The following is a 20,514-nucleotide window of genomic DNA, read 5'->3' on the forward strand; positions in this document are numbered from 1 at the left end:
GGAACCCACTGTAATGATAGACAGCGTGATGAAACTTCAGTCAAGGGCTAGAAAAAGCTACAGTTTTCTCACTTGTGTGAGGAATTCACCTTGTGTGGGAAGCTCTGTGGGAAATTATGCCCATTTGAAGCAAGTGAACATGAAGCAGATGCAACAGCTTTGTGCAGGAGAAGCCAATTCAGGACCAAAATGACATTTAAGAGCTTTGATGTTCAACAGCATAGAAGACTCTACCTAGTTCAGAAAGAAATAATGCCAAGATCAAAGAACAGGACCAGCTCCAGTAAGGCTATAGATGTTCTGCCTTCCATTCACCTCCACTAAGTCCATGCGTATTTCTATAGTTGGGCAAGCCTGTAAAAAGAGGGGAGTCATGAGAAGCAAATATCTATGGTCGGTACTACATGGATACAGGTATCATTGTATGTATATGTATATGCACATACATGCATACACAAAAGCAAAAGGGGAGTGAAGGAAGAAAGGAGACTACACACATGTGTACACAAAAGCAGAAGGGAAATGAGGGAAGGAAGAAAGGAGACTACACACATGTGTACACAAAAGCGGAAGGGAAATGAGGGAAGGAAGAAAGGAGACTACATACATGTGTACACAAAAGCAGAAGGGAAATGAGGGAAGGAAGAAGACTAGCAGGAAAGAAAAAGAGACTGGGGAACAAACGATACAAGGACTTGGGGTTTTCTATGAAAACTGTATAAATGAGGGCTGAGGAATGTGGCTCAGTTGGTAGAGTGTTTGCCTACTATGCCCAAAGCTCTGAGTTCAACCCCACTGTACAAACTGAGCATGGTGACACAAAATTATAACCTCAACACTCATGTCACGGAGGCAAGAGGATCAAGGTCATCCTCTGTAGCGTAGCAAGTTTCAGTCCAGCCTGCAATAACTGAAACCTAGTCTCTAAAGAAATGGGATAAATAAAATAATAAAGAAACGGAGAGACTGATTACTCTATTTTCTTATAATAAGTTTTGTGCTGGCTAGTTTCATGTCAGTTTAACACAATCTAGAATTATTTGGGAAGAGGGAATCTTAATTGAAAAAAAAATCCTGCATAAGATTGGTCTGTAGACAAGCCTGTGGGAGCATTTACTTGATTAATGATTGATGTGTGAGGGCCCAGCTCCTTGTGGGCAGTGCTGCTCTTATACACATGGTCCTGGATGCAGTAAGAAAGCAAGCTGAGCAAGTCATGTGGATCAAGGCAGTAAGCAACACTCCTGCATGGCCCCTGCTCCATTCCCTGCTTCCAGGTTTCTGCCAGACTTAGAGTTCCTGCCATGACTTCCTTCAGTGATGGACTTCTACCTGGAAGTAGAAAATTAAATAAGTGTTTTCCTCCCCAAGTTTCTTTCTATTATTTTATTTATATACTTATTTTGGTCTGGGTATTTTATCACAATAGAAATTCTAACTAATACAAGTGTATACATGTATTGAAATATCACACTGTACTCTGTAAGTATGTAAAATTTTACTGATCAACAGAAAGAAGAAAGTAAGGAGGGAAAGAATGAATGTAAAGGAGAAAGAGATGGATAGAGGAAAAAAGAAGGGAGGGAGGGAGGGAGGGAGGGAGGGAGGGAGGGAGGGAGGGAGGGACTAGCAAAACCTGGTTCCTTCTCTTGTGAGGTAGTAGAAGTTACTTTGGCAGGAGTTGCCTTGGTTACCAATAGCACAAGCCTAGTGCCTCTGAAAACTACGCTGTCCAGAATGCAGTTCGCCAAGGCCAATGAATGCTCATAGGCCAACGTCTGTGGGTCAGTGTGGTCACCACGGAACTTGCTTTCCCACTTGCGTAACAGTAGTTCTGAAAGCTGTGTTTAGCGTGCTGTTCCTGCACTGCCAGCTGTGCGGGTTTGGGCTTCAGAGGAGCGTGCGTTGCCACCTCTCCCTTCTGGCTGGACTAAGAAGCTGCACCGGTTTTGCGGTTCCTGCTGCATCGGCAGAATCCGATGGCGGTGGCCACTTGGAGCAACCTGGCTCAGGTAAGTGCTGCATCCTTTGGGTTTTGTTCCACCTTAAAGCTTAGTGCAGGACCAGCTGCAGAATAGAAATCCCTGGGTTCAAAACAGTGCACGACCCACAGATGGGCCCCCATTTCCAAGTCCAGTGTCAGAGCTGTGGGAGAGTGCTGAGCTGAGAGCATTCACGGCAGGAGGCTGGTAGCCAGTGTTGTGAGCTGAATGAGCACACAGTCAGATTTCAGCTTTTTTGAAGTGTTCTACTCATTGTATCCAGAGGTAGAACCGTTTGGAAAAGGGCAAGGTGAAACCCAGGAAAAGTTGGAACCATGTGCAAATTCTTATAGGAAGTACGAGCACTGGGAATTGGAGGACCAAGCGTGATGTCCATCATGAAGTTCTTTCCAGGTCACCTGGCTTATGGGCTGAGCTGGGAAAGCAGAGAAAAGAGAAGGCATGTGATGTGCTCTTGGATCCCCGACCATGGGTAGTGGCTTCTTACCACCTACCTATGCTGAGAAATTCGTATGACCATTCTACGGCCTCACTGGCGACACTGCCATTCTTTGTCTTGGGGATTGTGTTCTGGAATCTGTGTCTAAGTTTGGCCTGCTGACCTGAACAGACTCTTAAGTACAGGAGCCCTAATCTTGGCTTGGGGGCTATATGGACTGGTTCTTATCTGCTGGAAACCAGGGCAAATGAGGTGTGAAAGTGTTACCTCTTAAATAACTTCTGGGTGTATTACGGTTATTGGCCTTTATGGAGCAGAGATTGATATGGTGACTTACAAAATACATTGGTCCCTTAATCGAAACAGTGAAATGAGTAAAACAGTACAGTGATAGAGAGACACCATGGCAGTGGTAAGCCTATTAGGCCACTTAACATTCCTTTTTTATTGGTAGAAGACAGGGGAGAGGATCACCATTAATTCTTCACCACTGCTGAACCGAGCTCACCACATCTGTCCTTGGTCTTGTGGAGTACTAGAGCAGTGGTTCTCAACCTGTGGTTAGCAACCCATGATGAGCGTGGAACGACCCTTTCACAGAGGTCGCCCAAGACCATAGGAAAACACAGATATTTGTGTTATAATTTATAACAGTAGCAAAATTACAGTTATGAAGTTGTAACGAAGAACAAAAATAAATTTATGGTTGGGGGTCACCACAGCATGAGGAACTGTATTGAAGGGTCACAGCATTAGAAAGATTGTAAAACACTGATCTAAGTAGTCTCACTGTTTCACCAAGCCAGATTTGGCTAGTGCCTTTACCTTGGTCTGTTGATGTTCTGACTGGGCTGAACAAGACATTTCTTAATAATTCATGTAAAGGGAAGACTTCCCTGCTGTTACATACTGGATAAATCAATGGATGAAGGTGGAGCAGATTAGTTTTTATTTCTCTTGGGACCCAAAAGCTAGGGCATAGTCGTCAGATCTGCAGTGGCTTTCTTAGATGCTCTGTTCAGAACCCCTCCTTTGGGAGCTTCTCTGACCCAGGTTACACTTCTGGTCGGTACAAAAGGATGAGATAATTGAGGAAAAAGCTACCGTAGTCACAGAGGCGGTTGCTGTTGGGCTCTAGGTTGTGTGTTGTTTAGGTAAGGAATGTCAGGTTTACTGGTGATGATGGTGAGAGAGAAAACTGGGAGCTAGAGCTGTAAACGTGTGGTGTTCATGTTTAGTAACTAGAAGCTCAGAGGCACTGCCAACACTGGTGTGAGGTTGGGAGATGCAGTTAACATTGGAGTTTGGTTTGGGGATATGCTTAGAATCTGAGATGTTTCAAAACACCTAATTTGGGCATACCAAATGAGTGGTTAACTGCACAGCCTAGAACTATGTTGAGAGTGGATTCAAATTCAGGATGGAGTCATTCAGAAGGTAGTGTTAGAAGTATTTGTGCTAGGGTGTAATTTGGGTAACCATTAGGGGGAGTTTTTGTAGTTTACGTAGTCATATTAGTACACTTGGGAAAGAGGGCGGGGAGCACTGGTGGGTTATGTTTGGGTACCTGGGTAGTCATTGTGAAAATCACAGGTACAGACGTGGCCTTGGGGAAGGTATGATATGTACCAAGTTGTCAGAAATTAGGGGATAAGATAAGTGTGAAGTACTAAGAGAAACCAAGGCCTAAAGCTAAGATTAGTGTTTATCCAGCATGCTTTACATGTAGTAGAATTCTGTAGTTACCCTTAGTGTGTTTGAGGAGGTTCAGACAGGCCATACATTCAGGGACACAGGTGTTAGTTGAGAGAGTCAAAGGGCCTCCTGTAGAAGGGCACTGTGTCAGGCCATGGAATGGGGTCAGGAGAAGAGGAAGGCAGCAACTGAAGAAGGTACATCAGGTTCAAAAAAGTTGAACGAAGTGATGTGTGTTTGAGGTCAGCGGGTTTTCCTGAGTGGCTAAGGTTGAGATGTGAAACAGTCAAGCAGAGTCTCCTGTGGTTTTCTGTGTGGTTGCGTGCCCAGCCCCATGACTTCATGTATTGAAATATAATACTCAGTGTTAGGTATTAAAAGGGTAAAAACTTACGTGCCTGAGGTGTTTAGAGACAGAATCTTTGAGGAGTGAGTAGGATAAAATTAACTCATTAGTGTTGTCCTCCTCACCCATGGCTGAATCCTGGTGTCTTTATAAAAAAGATCACACACACATGCCCTCCTTTGTTCTTGCTTCTTATCATGTTTCTTTCTTGCATCAGGACCCTGCAGCAAGAAGGTTGTCACCAAAGAGACCTTGCACTTTCAGAGCCACAAACCAAAATATAGTTCTTTTCTTTATAAAGAAGCTTGCCTTGTATGTGTTATGTTAATGAAAATAGACTAATCCAGAGGGCTTGAGAACAGAACTGGGGCTGCCTCTGGCTATGTGGACCATCAGAGGGATCCTGTATCAAGCTGCTAAGGCCCCTCTGTGCAGACTGCAGGTTAGGGATTGCAGGTCTGTGGAGAAGGAAGCTGAGACCAGTCATCCTTCAGAACTTCTGGGGAGGGAACCTTGGGGTCATGGGTTCATAGAAGGGCTGTGAGATGGGAGAGTATCAGACAGGATGGCAGCTCTCACCAGGGGCAGCATTAGTTGGGCCTTAAAGGGAAAGAGAAGCTTTCCTTTAAGACATAGAGAAGGACAGCATGAAGAGATAGTTGTAAAGATGGTAAAGGGGTAGAAGTAACATCTACTCTGCATAGCATTATGGGGACAAGCCTGCACAGAAATCCTCTGAAATAAGGGGACCTCTGGTTTACAAATTCTGGAGGGGCTGGCAGGAAATTCCATACCACTTAAGTACCAAGGAGCCAGGTCCTCAGTTGGATCATAAGTTTATCTTGCAGCTCTGAGAGGGAGGGGCTGTGAGGCCATGACACAGTGGAGCTGATTAACTTTGCCCCAGAGAGACAGAACAAACCCACCAATGAGCAGGCTGCACAGAGGCTTTGCCTAATATTTTGGAGGAGAGGCATTTGAAGAGTGTGAGTTCTGATTCTCTGTGTATCATGATCTGAGTAATGTGAGAGGAACAGAAAAAGGTCTATGGAAAGGGATCAAGGTGGAGGTAGAAGTGGGAAGGAGGGCTTCTGAGAAATATGACAAAAAGTGAAGTGATACATGGATGGAGGGGGTGTGGATCCATGGGGATATCCTTGAGAACTTCAGAATGGTAGATAAGCTCCAAACTTTTTGTATCAGAAAGGTACAGTTTTAAAAACCCTTGGAAACTGGCTGTGGGCTGTCTATACCTTGACCAGAGTTGAAGTGTTATCCCATGTTGTATTTCCCACAGTTGGTGCTTTCAGAGAACATAGTCATGAATGGGAGCATCATGAGAGTGAGCATTAGTGTCACCAATTATCTCCTCTATGGTTGATATTAGGAAAGGGTATTCAGGGAAAGAATGACTTGGGGGAGGAGGAGGATGATGAACTTGGGATCCTAAGAGAGTTGATAATGGAAAGGTCTGTTCCCATTGTAGCAGGACTTTGTGACTTTTGAGGATGTGGCCATCTTCTTCTCCAAGGAAGAGTGGAGGCTCCTTGATGAGGCTCAGAGGCAGCTGTATCTTCATGTGATGCTAGAGAACTTTGCACTTGTAACTTCATTGGGTAAGGCCCCATATCCAGCCCATCCATGTACTTGTCAGTATCCATTTTTTTCCAGTACAGATACCTTTGCAATTTCCAGAGCAAGATTTGGGGTTCTGTTAATTTCTCTATTATCTTCTCATATTTGGAGAGATTAGCTGTATGCACTGTTCAGAACTTTGCCAGAAGAGTCTGGGCATCAGGTACCCTGTATCAGTAAAGTAAGTTTCTTGTTCTTCTGCTTCCTTTTATAATTTCTGTAACCTAGATATGTGGGGCTTCATTTCCTAATTTCTGCACCTCTTCCTAAATGATAGCTCCCCATGACTGCCAGAGTGAGAAATGACAGGCATTGTCATGATCAATATTTACATAGGGCTATGAGATGTTGCCAAAAATCTCCTGTGAGTATGTTATTTTCCATCCTGGGCATGTAATAAGCTGAGTCTCTTGGGAGACTCATCTGCTCTGTCTTATGTTTCTTTTAGGACTTGCTTCATGCAGGTTCCATGTAGATTCATGACAAGGGGCATGGAGATATCCCTAGATGCTTTTTAGTGCAGTGTAATCCCAGAGGACAATTGACCTTGTTGAGTTGCCCAGTGAGATAGGGAGACTTGTTACCTGTTGCTCCATACCACCTCCTGTGTGGCATTTTCCAGTACTCATATACATTCATTGTGAAGTATCCATAAATGCTTAAATATTCCTTGAACACATCTGAGATATCATTAACCTTCAATACAGAATTCTTGTATTGAAGACCCCAAACAATAAGGTCTTACTGAATGCTATTGATTGAGGAATAAGTTGCCTCTAATGTTTGTGATATAATTCAACCTTGTGTCCTTTGTCTCATGAGGCTTCCATCTTTTGTGATATTGACCTAACACTCCCTGACAGCCCCTTCCTTACCTCACATGTAGCTCCCTCTTCCTCACATCAATACACCATGGCCTCATGCCTTGCTATGTGAATCACAAGACTTTCCTTTTCTTGTTTTAAAATGTACCTGCAGGATTTTTACTAGAGAAGTGACTGAGTAATAGCACAGAGAGGTTGGGGACACTGATATAAGACAGTTGGTGTTCCCATGAGAAGTACCTGGTATTCAGGGGGCAAAAGTAAGAAAGGAAAAACAATAAATCACAACCACCAATTGAGTTTCTCCAGGAAAAGCAGAACATGGCAAACAGTGTAGGATTGAGCAGTTTAAATAATGACAGCAGGTTTGTGGGGCATTTGGCCTTGTCTGTTCCCTGAGCTCAGGATGATTAGAGAGAGGAATATTCATTCCATCATGAATTGTCCTAGAGACAGAAAACGTGGCAGGGAGCATGAGATGTTGATTGCTTCATTTGCATGTAAAGGCTATAGGCCCCCTGAAGCCTTTTGTTATTGCTGAAGAATTGCCTTGCTTAGAGGAAGACTCTAGTCTCTCCCCAGCCAGCAGCAATAAAGAAAATCCCACTCACCAGTCATGCTGTGTTGCCCAGGCTAAGCCTGAATGCCTGAGCTAAAACAGTTCTGCCTCAGTCTCCAAGATAGCTAGGCTAGCAAACACATGCCATCATGCCTTGCTTTTAGCAAAGTTTTGAAGATATCTAAAAGTCAAGTTGTTGCTATACTGCCCATTGGTTGAGTACTAAACCTAAGATGTGTAAAGCTCTAGGACCATGGATCTCAGTATTCCTAATACTGTGACCCTTTAATACAGTTACTCTTGTGTTGACCCCAACCATAAAATTATTTCATTGCTACTTCAAAATTGTAATTTATCTACTATTATGAATTGTAATGTAAATATCTTATACACAGGCTATCAGCAATACAGTCCTCAAAGGGGTTGCAACCCTCAGGTTGAGAAATGTTGCCCTGGGGTGATTCCTGGCACCAAGAAAAAAATAAAACATAAAAATTAAAACAAAACAAAACCAAACCTCACATTACCTACTGGGCTGTGAGTGTAGCTTAGTTTTAAAAGCTACATGCCTAGCTTTACAAGCATATATGTTGGAGGATCAGAAATTCAAGGTAAACAAAGACTTTGTGATGTGTTTGAGATGAGCTTGAGATATGTGAGAACTTATCAGAAAAATAAAATAAAAAGTAATAAAATATATAAATGATTTTTACAGAAAATATTTTAAAGCATGAATAATACACCTTCACCATAATAAATATGTTTGATAATAATTAATTTCTCTGTTTTCAGATTGCTGGCAAGGAATGGAGAACGGAAAGCTACCTTTTGATCAGGTTTCTGTAGAAGGATTGTCACTGGTCAGGACCCCAAAAGCAAGTCCAGCTAACCAAGAGTCTCACCCATGTGATATATATTTGCCAGTCTTGAAAGGCATGTTGCACCTGGTTCATCAACTTAGGCAGAAATCAAACCTTTCCCAGGAACAGAATCATCCCAACACAGAAAATACCTTGAAAAGAAACTCATATATGGCCTCACTGGTGAAGAATTGCAGAATCCGTGGGTCACAAAAGACCTTTCCCTCTGCAGAAGTTAGAAACAACTTCCCAGATGCATTGGAAATTATCCCTCTACAGACCATTCCCATTTGTGAGCAACCAAACCTAATCACTGAATGTGGAAAGGGCTTTCAAACTAGAATAGGATATTCCAAGCAGAGTGAACACAGAGACGCCTCTAACCTTAAACACACTCAGGATCACCACCCAAGATCCAATGCTGGAAAAAGACTTTCTGAGTCTACTAAATGTGGGAAAGTCCACCACCATAAAAGCTCTTTTACTCATCCCAACGGAGTCCCTGGTAGAGAAAAGTCTTACAAATGCAATGAATGTGGAAAGTCTTTTAGACAGACCTCCCACCTAAATAACCACCTCAGAATTCACACAGGTGAAAAGCCTTATGAGTGTGGTGAATGTGGGAAATCATTTACCCAAAGAGATACCCTCATTAAACATTATAGAGTTCATACAGGAGAAAAACCCTACGTGTGTGATGAATGTGGAAAATCCTTTAGGCAAATTTCCAACCTTACTGAACACCACCGAATCCACACTGGAGAAAGACCCTATGAGTGTGTTGAATGTGGGAAATCCTTCGGATGCAAATCAACTCTTGTTCGGCACCAGAGAATTCATGCAGCTGAAAAGCGTTATGAATGTGATGAATGTGGGAAATTCTTCACACACAGCCATAGTCTGCTTGAACACCAGAGGATTCACACTGGAGCAAGGCCTTATGGGTGTGATGAGAATGAGAAATCTTTTAGCCAAAGAGACACTTCCAACAAACACCACAAAACTCACACTGCAGAAAAGCCTCATGTGTGCAGCTGTTGTGGGAAAGCATTCATTTATAAATCTAAGCTTGTTCGACACCAGAGATCTCACACTGGAGAGAAGCCATTTGAGTGCAAAGAATGTGGGAAGTTTTTTCAAGAAAGCAATGGTCTTATGCAACACCAGAAACTTCATACTGGATTAAAGCCTTTTAAGTGTGGCCAGTGTGGTAAGTCTTTTGTCCAAAAGTGTCACCTCTTTCAACACCACGTAGTTCACACACGTGAGAGGCCATATGAGTGTGGTAAATGTGGGAAATCTTTTCCTCAACAGTCTACCCTCTTTCTCCACCGAAAAATCTCACACCTTGGAGAGGCTTCATGAACATAGCATGCAGAAATAGCTTCAGTCCAAGGTCTAATATCCTTTAGGTCTTGGAAGTTCATACTGTGCCCAAGAAGACATGGACCTGCAGGGGATGTTCTCATTTCCTTTTCCTTTTCTTTCTTTTTTTTTCCCCTCAGTATTAACTTTTATAATTGAACTGAAGTTGAACCTTATACTTTCAAACATCCAGGGTGTTTGTATTCTTTGGGAGTTCAGGAATGGATGGGGTTTACAGGAACTGCTCCATACATGCTGATGTGATTTGGGCTCTTGTCTGAGTTATATTCAAGCCATTTTCTGTGGTAGAAACGATCTTACATTTTTATCAGCTTGCTCATTGTGCATTGGTATCCTCAACATACCAAAGAAAGGCAAATATCTGGATGAAATCCTGAGCAAAGCCTTAAGAGGAGCATGTTTTGTTTTGTTTTGTGTTGTGTTGTTTTGTTTTATTTTGTTTTTTCCTGAGTGGTTGAAACGTGCATCTGTCATGTTTTACCAGGAGTAACCAGACTTCAGTGTGCTGGAGTTTTCCAGCATTATCTTCCCTTCTTTATGGAAACTGTTGTCTTACACTGACACTGTGGTTAATTTTTCCAGCCTTCCATTTACCAACCTCTAGTCTGTGCATTAATAAACATGTTTACTGTTGAATCTACCTGTAGTCTTTGGGATTCTTCTTCTCAATTGTAGGAGACAAAATTGAACTCTGTATGGATCAACAGCTTTTGTTGATCCAGTCACTTTGTCTTGTAGGTACAGCAGAGTCAAAAATATTTTTCATTTCTTTTGTCTTATTTTCTTCTAAGACCTAGGCATATAGAGCTTTGTGGTTTTAATTTGTGACCTCGATGCTTCCATTTTGGTGAAACCAGGGTCACTGAAGAGAGTTTATTTTTTTCTGTCCTTCTGATGATAGCATGCATTTGTTCAGCTCTTGTATGCTAATTTGTAGTGCCTGACACTGTAAAGGGGAGGTTTTCACCTGCTGTGTAAGAAGTTACATGTCTGCCTATCCAGAACTTTACATATAATGGTTACCAGGTATGATCCCTAATTGGAAATATAATACCGGGTGGGGTAAACGGGAAGTGGAAGAGCTTTACAGCAAAACAAGTGAACTCTGCCTACTGCAAAAACTCATCACAAGTCCAGTGACTGTGCCTTCTTTTGTGTCTACAGCCTCATACTGTTTTGGAATGTATGTACAGCTCTGCTGTGTAACTGTTAACTGTGAGATTGTAGCATTCCATCCTAACGCAGGAAGGAAGCTAAGACAAGTCAAAATAGTTTCAGAAAATCCTTGTAACTGAGCATTTTCCCTAGGCTCCTTCTTCCTAGGAGTAAACAAGCCAAGCTGCAAAGAAGATTGAGACCCGAGTAGCTGAGTAGAAGCAGAATCCAGGCCAACTACCTGGAAGAAGTTTAGACCAACTGAGTCACTTGGACAGGACACTTGCACTGAAAGATCAACTAAGGACCCCCGAGGCCAAGTTCTCAGCACAAAGGAGATTTATTTGCCCCAGAGGGTTAGAAGGCTGGAAATAAGAGACAAACACAGGAGATAGAGGAAGAGAGAGAAGGGGGAAGGGGGCAGGGATATTTGTCCCTAGGGGGACAAAGGACTGTCTCTGTGTAAAGGGGAGGTGGGCATGGCACCTAAGAAAATGGCAGTTTATAAAGGAAAAATAGAACACCCCCCCAGTTAGGATGAGATGTTTAATTTTAATTGGACATATTAATTAGGTGAGCCAAAGGGGCTTCTGATTGTTAGACTTAAGTACTTTGATAGCTGGACCTTGGTAGTCCGCATCAAGAGATGAAAGTGGCCAAATAAATGAATAGACCTTGGGGCGGGGCAAGCTTTAAGGAGTATAATGGTTTTTAGCAAGGCAGAGTGTATGGGAGAGAGGAGCAAGACCTGCCAGAGCCATGCTCTCCATGCTCACCATGCTCAAGCTGGCCATATTGCCTTCAACACTTTTCAACCTGTTGATTTGGCTTTTTGCTGTTGGTATTTGTTGATATTTTGTTGTTATGTTTGACTTAGGGTTTTGCTATCTAGCCAGGCTGGCCTGGAAATAGTGATTCTCTTGCCTCCAGTGTCCTACACTGGAATTACATGCTGTATATCATCATGAGGGACAAGTTAAGCTATTTGTTCCGTCCAGAGATTGAAGGATGCTAAATATACAAATACAAGAAAAACAAAGAACTTGTTCACAAGCTAAAAATTTCAGAATTGCTTAAACTCTGTTCATCTTTGTCGTAGACTGTGGTTACATTTAACCTTAGTTTATGACCAGTTGGTGGCTACAGCTGGCCACTTCTGTAGGTGGCTGGCTGGGTCTGTTTACAAAGGGCTGCACCCTCAGAAGAGGGGGAGCTATGAGGAACTTGTGGGCTCCACACAGGTCTTGTTTCTTTAGAGAGGTAATCTATACTCCTTGTGATATTCAGGAAAGTCAGCTAGCTCTCAAGTTTTTCGACATTTGTTTGAAGTTTAAAGAGCCATGTGTGATCTGTGATGCATCCTCTGAGGGGACAGTGAGGAAGAGACAATTCAAGTGCCATGAAAGATGGGGCAGGGGTGTTAGAATACTAAGAGACGGCTCCAGGATATGAAAGCAGAAATCATGGAAGTATAACACACTTAGTAATTTAGAAGAGACTACTTACAGATAGTCTCCAGCGGTGGATTGGGGGAGTTAAGTGCCTACAGCTAGTTCTGGAGGCTAGGCATGGACTTCCATCAGGATGTCTGTCCAGAATTTGGGCACAAAGTGGAGAAGTTTCTTTGCTCCCTCAGAGATAGTATCATTCTCTCAACAACCATAGCCCCTTTGACCTCCAGAGTAGCTTACTTGCAGCCCTTTGGAGTATTCTGTTGGCCCCCTGGTCGGAAAACATGGGGTGGCCCAAGATTAGAAGGAAGAACGCAGAACAGAAAACAAATAGCTGGAAGAGGCTTGTTGTCTATGACGACATTTCCCAGCATCCCGCTTAGCCTTTGTTCCAGGTGGTGAGGGTCCACAGCTTACCCAGCCACAGATGCACAACTAGAGGAACTACATTACCCAGAGTGCGTTTGTCACAGAGAGAAGAACACTGAACCAATGAGCATTTAGAACGGTGTCATTTTTTTTTTCCAGGTTTTTTTAAACTGGTAGAATGGGGCGGGACTTCCGGCTGCATTCTGTGGCGCTCGTTTTAGCGGTTTTTTGGGTCCGTTTTTGTTGACCATATGCAGGACCCCTTTGTCCAGCGATAGGGGATGAAGAATATGAAGGAGCGGTTCTAGAAGTAGCATTCATTGCACACTGGGCGCTGGCGGCGACAGCTTTGCCCAAGTCCCGGTCCCCGTCACCCTGCCATCTGCGCTCGCCTTAGTTGGATGACTGTGCCCACGTTCATGCACCAGGCTTAGGTAAGTGCTGCGACATCTGAGGCTCCTTTGCCCGCACCAAGTATCTTACAAAGTCTGAGTGAGGGAGTCCGCTCAAGTCGCTACTCTCCAAATCCTGGTTTGTGATTTAGGTTCCCTATTTGCAAAGCTACAGTGGCGAGACGGGGCAGTGTGTGACAGCCAGTGCCCCAGCTTGTGTAATTTCTTGGAGCGATATTGAAGTCTGGAGTATTTTAAGCCTGTAATAGTAAGATGGGGAGTTTTATCCTTATCCCTAGGACATAGGAATTTCTGTAGGGAAGAAGTATACAGCCTTTCAGTTTTCCAAAAAGCTGGTCCTGGTGAGAATATATAGCACAAGCGAGTTGAGTGATGACTCAGGGCCCCACAGGTAACCTTCAGCACTGAGTATTTGGGATCAGATGTAATGAAGGCACCGCCAGGTCACCTTGCTCCATGTTGGGAGACTGTAGAGAAAGACCCAAGGATTTGGATCCCTGCCATCATTCATGATATCTCTCTTACAGGTATCCATTACTGAAGAAGTGGATATGGCCCTCATGCAGGTGAGGAGAGTGTGTCAGACTGTCACTACTCATGACCTTGTCCCGGGCCAAAGAACACTTAACAAACCCAAGCACAGGGTCCTCATTCAATATTGGGAGTTCTTTGAAGTAGTTCCTAATGGTAACAGACAACAGAATGAGGTTGACTCAAGCACTGGAATGTGTAAATGTTTGGAGATGAGTCTGACATCATGCACAGATTCACCCCAAGTGTTTTCTTCTGTGGGAATGAAAGGAAGCACGTTAGGATTCAGACCTAGAATGAATTGAGATCTAGGTATCTGTTTTGGAGTGATGAGAACAATGGGACACTTAAAAAAGGAAAGAGGAGGGAGCTGACCTAATGTTCGTCCTATCAGTCTCCATGTCCCTGTGTCATGGAGAACCCAGTTGTGAGGGAGGCGGTAAGAAACCTTTGGAGGATGCTGCTCTAATAATCCAGGTGAGTGTTAACAGTGACTAGAGCAGGGTGAAAGTAGAGGAGGTGGTAGCAGTCTACATTAGTTTTGTAATTAGTGCTGCTTAGGGTCTCAGCTTTTAAAGAGGGGAATTTAGTACTCAAATATTGGTACAGCCTCCAGGATAGTGGTTCTCAACCTTCCTAATGCTGTGATCGATGAATACAGTTCCTCATGGTGTAGTAACTCCCAACTATAAAGTTATCTTCGTGGCTACTTCCTAAGTGTAATTTTGTTACTGTTATGAATCATAGATCAGAACTACATGTTTTCTGATGGTCTTAGGCAACCCCTGCACAAGGGTTGTTAAGCCCCCTCAAAGGGGTCAAAGTCCACAAGTTGAGAACTGCTGCTCTAAGAGTTTCAGATCGAGAAGGGTGGAAACTCCATCAAATGCAGGTTCATTTTCATTGAGCATATTTTTTAATCATTTTTAGCTACTTCTAAGTTATTTCAAAGACCAGTGAAGGAACACATCATATGGGTGGGTGGCCTTCTATGTCTGGAATCTGGGAAGTGGCTTGAGTGGATACATCTTAAAAAATGCTGGTCAGTATTTAGCCCAAACATGTAGCTGTGCACTGTAATCAGGAGTAGTTCTATTTCTCACAGTAGTACTAATGATAGCTACTCAGGAAAGGTGGGGCTATGACTGAGTCTTGGGGACCTAGGTAGAAGTGATAGGCATTAGAAACACAATTGTGAGAGAAGTAGACAGAGAAGTAGAGATAGATGACATGAGGAAGAGTATGATCAAAGTTTCTAAGGCATGGGGCAATAAGGCAGTCACAGTGCCAGCAATACTAAGAGGGTGGCCCAAGGCCAGGACTGAAAGGTTTCATCTCCTCAAAATTCTGTTGGTGAATTCTAACTTGTGTGGCCTTTGAGAGGTAATTAGATTATGAGGATAGGTCCTTTTTATGTGGGATTAGTGGGTGCCCTTGCAACAGCATGCCAGGAAACTAGCTTGTGCTTTTCCCACCATTTGAGAATACCAATGGAAATCAGTGGTCTATCACCATGGAACAGGATCTTCACCAGAAACTGCCAATAATGGCTCCTTGACATCAGACTTAAAGCCTTCAGATCTATGAGAAATACATGTCTGTTTATTAGCCACCCAGTGGATGGTCTGTTGTTAAAGTACCCAAACTAAGACTCCAAAAGTAGTGACTATTCTTTATGCTATAGGCTTACTGAAACTTTCTTGTGTATATGTCTACAGTATTTCATGCAGGCAGATGGGTAATTTTAGGAGCACAAATCTGCATCTGTGAGTTACTAAATATGGGGTCGAGAGCCACTGATGTTTTGAACCATTTCTTAGGAATGATTAAGAACAAAAGTAAGACTGTGATTGTCTAGGGAATGTGAAGATCGGCAGACGTAGAAGAATGCTGTGTGAGACTGCAAGCAATCCTGAGTAGCTATGATTGAAGCAAAGAACAAATGGTCTCTGGAGCAGGATCCTGGACCACTTATGACAATCAGGACGATTGTGAGGATGTAAGGGTGAAAGGTGAACTCATATCTGAGTATGTCTAAGAGGGACTATCAGGGGGACCCTGAGAAATTGTTTAACAAGAACAGATATAGGCCTACATGTCAGTTTGGATGGTGTCATTATATCTGCTGCTGGTGCTATGACACCAATACTGGAAATACTGGAATATAGTGGGATATAGTGGCATTGGGACCTGGTATTGCTTTGAGGTAGGACTATGGGGAGGAAGGAGAAGAGAGCATGGGTAAATAAGTGGGTATTCTTGGCAACATAGGGGTGAAGTTGACTATGGAATAACCTCTCTCTATTATAGCAGGGCTGTGTCACTTTTGAGGATGTAGCCATTTGCTTCTCACGTGAAGAATGGAGACTTCTTGACAAGACTCAGAGGCTGCTTTATCTCAATGTTACACTGCAGAACTTTGTACTTATAAACTCCCTGGGTAAGGCTCTTACCTTCCCCTAGCCTCTTGAGACCCTCTGCCCTCTTTCACAAGAGGCAGACTGATCTCTCTACAGCTGGACCATGAGAGCTGTTAATTTCTTCATTTTCGGTGTGTATATGGTATGTGTGGTAGCACTGAGCTATGTCTACTATCCCAAGTAGATCACTCCCTAAGTAACCCTAACACCTGCTTCTTATTGTGTGGTAAGGGAGTTGGGCACCCTAGGGTCATCCTAATTAATGGGTATCATCTTGCTTCTCTTGCCTCTAGTGGTGTCTAAAATCCTGAGCCTTGGCATCACAAGTGTTTCTCCTTGACTAGCTAGCTGGCTTTTTTATGACTGCCTTTGGCATGGCTGTACTTTTGGAACCATGTCCTATTCTTGCTGGATCCTCCATTTTCATATTTAAAAATTAGTGTTTCCTTTCCTGGGATCTACGGTGATCTTTTGTGAGATAATCTATCAGAGCTGACCATTTGTTATGTCATTTCTTTCCTCTGGACCTTGTTTCATGTGGTCGTATGTAATGACCCCATTGGGGGTAAGAGGGTGGAATCTGTTTCTTTTGAAAGCTCAATCTGGCTTCATAAGAGGCCTAGGTGTGGTATGGGACAGCTAGAGGAAGAAATCCATCCAGGTTATCATCCAAAACATCCTGTATCCATTGTGGCTTAGGTGCAAGTGCTACCAACCAAGCCTCATTTCATATTTCCTTCCCCAAACATGGTAGTTTTCTGACTTCTTATTTTATCTGTGATTTCTGGCACCTGGGTACCCCTGTTCTTGTCTCCATGCATCTCCAGTTCCTCTGTACTGTACTGTTCCTCTATAGATTCCAACATGACCTCACATATAAATCTGAGCACCTGTTATTCATTTTCAGTTGTAGTGAGTTCCCTAGGCTTGCACACAACCTGCCTTCTGCCAAGCTTACACTTAGCACTAGCAGATGATATTCTGCTACAATCTGGGCAGAAAGCCTTAGGGATTTGGATGCTACTCCATGATGAATGTCTAGCCACTGTGTTACAGAAGCTTAAGGCCATGGGTAGAAGAGTTAGATTTCTTTCCCTTGTGGTTCATGCCATCTTGGTGGCCTTCATTCAGTGAGTTCTTCACAGTTCTGTTCTCTTTAGCAACCCGATGTTGCAATGCAGCTTTTTCCTTAACCCACCCTTATAGCTCCCTTGTCTTCAGTAGAAACATTCTGTGGCTTATCTGGATGCTGGGGCTTCCTCCTCTGAACATAGTCAACAGGCATTTCAGCAATTATTCTCTTTCAGGTTGTGGGCATAGAACAGAAGATGAAGAGCACAGAGTTTCTACACGAGCATCACAGGTTTGGAGATCTGAGACAACTCTCTCTCCACCAAAAACTCACCTCTGTGAAAAGTGTGTCCCAATTCTTCAAAACATTTTGCTCCTGCCTGACCTACCTGGGCAGAACCATAGTTTAGAGGCACGTTCACAATTTAATCAGCACCAAAAACATACTCTTACAGAAAAACTCTTGAAGAACGCCAACAAGGCCTCATACTTGAAACTATGCCTATTCCATACGTCAGCAAAGTCCTTCCCCAGTTGGGATGTTGAGAAGGACCTCCCAGACATACTGAGTCTTCTGAAATCCCAGGTCTTTCCTAACAATCCAAAGTCTAGCAAAAGCAAAGAGGGTAGGAAAGACGCTCACAGTCATAAAAGTTGTAAGTCAGGAGCCTGTGGGAAGACTTCCAGTCAAAAACAAACACCTGTGCACCAGCCAAAAGCCTCCACTGGGAAAAAGCTTTATGAGTGCAGCAAATGTGGGAAAACCTTCCGTGGCAAGTATTCGCTTGATCAGCATCAGAGAGTCCACACTGGAGAAAGGCCTTGGGAGTGCAGTGATTGTGGGAAATTCTTTAGCCAAACCTCCCACCTGAATGATCACCGTAGAATCCATACTGGAGAAAGGCCTTATGAGTGCAGTGAATGTGGAAAATTATTTAGACAGAACTCCAGTCTTGTTGACCACCAGAAAATTCATACTGGAGCAAGACCTTATGAGTGTAGCCAGTGTGGGAAATGCTTTAGTCAAAAAGCTACACTTGTTAAACACCAGAGAGTTCACACTGGAGAAAGGCCTTACAAATGTAGTGAGTGTGGGAATTCCTTTAGTCAAAGTGCCATTCTTAACCAACACCGGAGAATTCACACTGGAGCAAAGCCTTATGAATGTAACCAGTGTGGGAAATCCTTTAGCCAAAAAGCTACCCTTATTAAACATCAGAGAGTTCACACTGGAGAAAGGCCTTATACATGTAGTGAATGTGGGAAATCCTTCAGTCAAAGCTCTATCCTTATTCAACACCGGAGAATTCACACAGGAGCAAGGCCCTATGAGTGTGGCCAATGTGGAAAGTCCTTTAGCCAAAAGTCTGGTCTCATTCAGCATCAGGTAGTTCACACTGGAGAAAGGCCTTATGAATGTGACACATGTGGGAATTCTTTTAGCCAATGTTCTAGTCTCATTCATCACCAAAAATGTCACAGTGCGTAAGACACCTCATAAAAGTAGCAAATGTAGATAAGCCTTCAACCCAAGGCTTAAACATCATTTAGCTCCTCCAAATTCATACTTGAGAAAAGCCTTAGACTTATAGTATTATGACACTAGAAAGGCTTCTGAGGTAGATCTTAATTCTGCCCACACCCAGGGGTGTGAGATTACTCAGGAGATCAGCCTGGGTCCTTGCCATATATGAATATTTGTGGTAGAAGCCCTCTTTCTCTACCACAGAACCAGTATGCAGTGATCACCCCATCATGCTAAGGAAAGGGCAAATTGTCAGTGCTGCTTGCCTGGAGGAACTCTTGAGTTGAGTAATTTATGGAGAATTTGTTTTCTGTTTTTAACTGTTTAAAGCATGACTACAACTCAGCTTTTACCAGGAAGATTAACCCTATTGTCTGCTGAAGGTAGCTACAATTTGCTTACCTGCATCTTTAAAAAAAAAAAAAAAAAAAAAAAAAGGTTTTAATCAGTGTCACATGACAGTTGCGGGAATGTTTCCAGTCTTCTAATTATGGTTGGTCACTGCCTTCTCATTGCTCTGGTTTATACATAGATAGATGCCTTATTCTGAAAGCTACCTTTACTCTTAGAGTCCAGTTTACTAGTGGAAGGCTGGAAAACAGACTGAATTTTCTAGGAAAGTATGGACAGCTTTTGTGGATGTCTCAACTTGGTATACCTCTGCAGGGGCAGCAAAAGGGAAAAAAAAAAAAAAAAAAAAAAAAAAAAAAAAAAAAAAACATTGCTGTCCAAGAGCTGCAGGGTCTTCGTTATCGAAGTGTATGACTTGGAAACTTTCTGTGGTTGCTCATCTCGAGGAGAGGTCTGCTATTGCCACACACTTCTGTACTTGTAGACATGGAATAAATTTGCTCTGTTTTTCTCAGAGAATGTCCTTATAATGCCCATAACACAAGGAGAGCTAGCTTGTAAGGGTCTACAAAGAATGTGCCTCAATAGCAATTATTCCATAGGCTGGTATCACTCGTGAGATGACCAGATCCAGATGTGAAGCATCATTGGCATACAAACGATGGGTATGGTAGAGTCTGCAGGCAGCCTCTACCTCTTGTAAATGTGCCTCTTGTAAAAGTGCACCCAGCATTCTTTGTTTTTGGCTGTGTTCACAGGACCTGGAGCTCTGTGTATGTACATAGCTGAGGTCATTGTCAAAAAAAAATAATAATAATCTAAGGTTTTGTGGGATAGTATGGTCTTTCTTGATTGTTTACCTCAAATCTGTTGCTATAGAGATAGGAAAATGAGATGGAGATCCTGTAGTCCAGGAATATAGCTATTGTAATCATAGTCCAGCTTCTGTATTTGCAGTCTGGTATGACCACCATCACTGTTTCTCAGTATTTTTTGCATTAACAAAGGGCTGGCTGCCCTTACCTGTGCATGAGGACAGAGTAGGATCAAAATGGAGGGTACCATGCCTTTTGGTTTCCAGAAAGTAGGAGTTCTGAGTTTTCTATTTTGAGTCACTTTTTAAAAGTTTATTGATGTATTAATGAAATGCAGTCATCTCTATGGTTTATTCTTTGAAAAGTTGTATACTCATCTTTGTGATGATAACCTTGTCTGTGATTTACCTCATAACCTTTTATGATCTCCTTTTTCCCAGACTTATAAGTGTTCAGTAGTTTATATTTGACTCATAAGAGTACAGTTTGTGAATGGAAGCAAAAGTTGCTTTTTACCTAGATATTTTTAACAATACATCATTATTTTGAGATTTATCACTGCTGCTTTTTTTTTGTACCTTATCCTTTATACTGCTATACCGTGCTTGTTTTTTTAATAACTACAACAATACCCATTGATCTTTTTATCTATTCAGCTACTTAAAT

At 42.7% G+C, this 20,514-nt stretch overlaps 2 protein-coding genes across 3 annotated transcripts; both read left to right on the forward strand.

The window, feature by feature from the left end:
- Nucleotides 1-1,832: 1,832 nt before the first annotated feature.
- On the forward strand, nucleotides 1,833-15,600 carry LOC118587011 (zinc finger protein 416-like). 2 transcript variants are annotated; one of them, XM_036192673.1, is made up of 5 exons: nucleotides 1,833-2,012; nucleotides 5,970-6,099; nucleotides 8,294-9,571; nucleotides 12,980-13,156; nucleotides 13,663-15,600. In XM_036192673.1, the coding sequence occupies exons 1-4, from the start codon at nucleotides 1,980-1,982 to the stop codon at nucleotides 13,117-13,119; spliced, it is 1,581 nt and encodes a 526-aa protein (XP_036048566.1). In that variant the 5' UTR covers nucleotides 1,833-1,979; the 3' UTR covers nucleotides 13,120-13,156; nucleotides 13,663-15,600. The 2 variants fall into 2 exon arrangements, with proteins under 2 accessions (XP_036048566.1, XP_036048476.1); XM_036192583.1 differs by lacking the exons at nucleotides 12,980-13,156; nucleotides 13,663-15,600 and having other exon boundaries at nucleotides 8,294-10,387.
- Nucleotides 13,645-19,378, forward strand: LOC118596918 (zinc finger protein interacting with ribonucleoprotein K-like). The gene is made up of 3 exons (XM_036207993.1): nucleotides 13,645-13,701; nucleotides 15,980-16,106; nucleotides 17,394-19,378. Exons 1-3 carry the CDS (start codon nucleotides 13,645-13,647, stop codon nucleotides 18,644-18,646), a joined length of 1,437 nt encoding a protein of 478 aa, XP_036063886.1. The 3' UTR covers nucleotides 18,647-19,378.
- Nucleotides 19,379-20,514: the final 1,136 nt, after the last annotated feature.

The sequence above is a fragment of the Onychomys torridus genome, chromosome 1 (genome assembly GCF_903995425.1).
Source record: "Onychomys torridus chromosome 1, mOncTor1.1, whole genome shotgun sequence".
In the NCBI taxonomy this organism is placed as follows: domain Eukaryota; kingdom Metazoa; phylum Chordata; class Mammalia; order Rodentia; family Cricetidae; genus Onychomys; species Onychomys torridus.

What these genes read in the sequence shown, in the direction of transcription:
- LOC118596918 (XM_036207993.1), top strand. Translation starts at nt 13,645, where the DNA reads ATGATATCTCTCTTACAGGTATCCATTACTGAAGAAGTGGATATGGCC. An exon ending in TGGATATGGCCCTCATGCAG is followed by an intron (nt 13,702 to 15,979) that starts GTGAGGAGAGTG and finishes CTATTATAGCAG; the next exon opens with GGCTGTGTCACTTTTGAGGA. An exon ending in TGTACTTATAAACTCCCTGG is followed by an intron (nt 16,107 to 17,393) that starts GTAAGGCTCTTA and finishes ATTCTCTTTCAG; the next exon opens with GTTGTGGGCATAGAACAGAA.
- LOC118587011 (XM_036192583.1), top strand. Translation starts at nt 1,980, where the DNA reads ATGGCGGTGGCCACTTGGAGCAACCTGGCTCAG. An exon ending in CTTGGAGCAACCTGGCTCAG is followed by an intron (nt 2,013 to 5,969) that starts GTAAGTGCTGCA and finishes TTCCCATTGTAG; the next exon opens with CAGGACTTTGTGACTTTTGA. An exon ending in TGCACTTGTAACTTCATTGG is followed by an intron (nt 6,100 to 8,293) that starts GTAAGGCCCCAT and finishes CTCTGTTTTCAG; the next exon opens with ATTGCTGGCAAGGAATGGAG.